At 39.3% G+C, this 680-nt stretch overlaps 1 protein-coding gene across 1 annotated transcript; it reads right to left on the reverse strand.

Annotated features, from left to right (window-relative positions):
• Positions 1-309: 309 nt before the first annotated feature.
• On the reverse strand, positions 310-618 carry LOC103768532 (chromosome unknown open reading frame, human C14orf132; the record flags this gene model as incomplete). The annotated part of the gene is made up of 1 exon (XM_008935677.1): positions 310-618. A coding segment is annotated over one exon (309 nt), but the record flags the coding sequence as incomplete, so codon positions are not given.
• Positions 619-680: the final 62 nt, after the last annotated feature.

The following is a 680-nucleotide window of genomic DNA, read 5'->3' on the forward strand; positions in this document are numbered from 1 at the left end:
CTCTTTGTTTCATATACCCACACTGGTCTCTCTTTCATTACATTTCTATACAAAACTGGTATTGGCTCTGTCCTCACTTAAAGCTCTCATCACCATACAATTTATAATTGCATTCTTCAAATTTTCTGCCATCAGGATTTAAAATTATTAACTTGCATTTAATTTCCATGACTGTGGCAGCACTTGATCAACAAAGTCCCTACCTATATGTATTCATAGATATACATGTATATATAAACACATACATACACACACATGACAAATACTGCTGCAGTTATCCTCTCTTCAGTGTTTAGAGTGACAGTCATCCTAGAAGGTGAAGGCATACACCACTCCCACAACCACAATATTTCCAATTGTTGCTATTATTGCAATCCATAACAAAATGGCATCATTTGAAGAACGGGATGTCTCTTCTGGTGGATTCTGCATGGAAGAAGCTGCATGGACGTTGGCTGATGAGTTAAACAAGGAGTACTCTGTACTAAAGTCCTCGTTGGGTGAGTCCATAAAGGCTCCTCCCATAACAGGAAGCTGTGAAGAAAGATACGGTGAAATTAGATTTAAGGCAAGTATCTGTATTTGCTTTGTCTCAGAGTCACTCCAGAAACCTACCCACTAACAAGCCTGCAAAACTGCTGAGAGTTCATGTGCATTGTGCTGAACTGTCAGGAATGCCA

The sequence above is a fragment of the Merops nubicus genome, unplaced genomic scaffold, assembly GCF_000691845.1.
Source record: "Merops nubicus isolate BGI_N331 unplaced genomic scaffold, ASM69184v1 scaffold8632, whole genome shotgun sequence".
Lineage (NCBI taxonomy): Eukaryota > Metazoa > Chordata > Aves > Coraciiformes > Meropidae > Merops > Merops nubicus.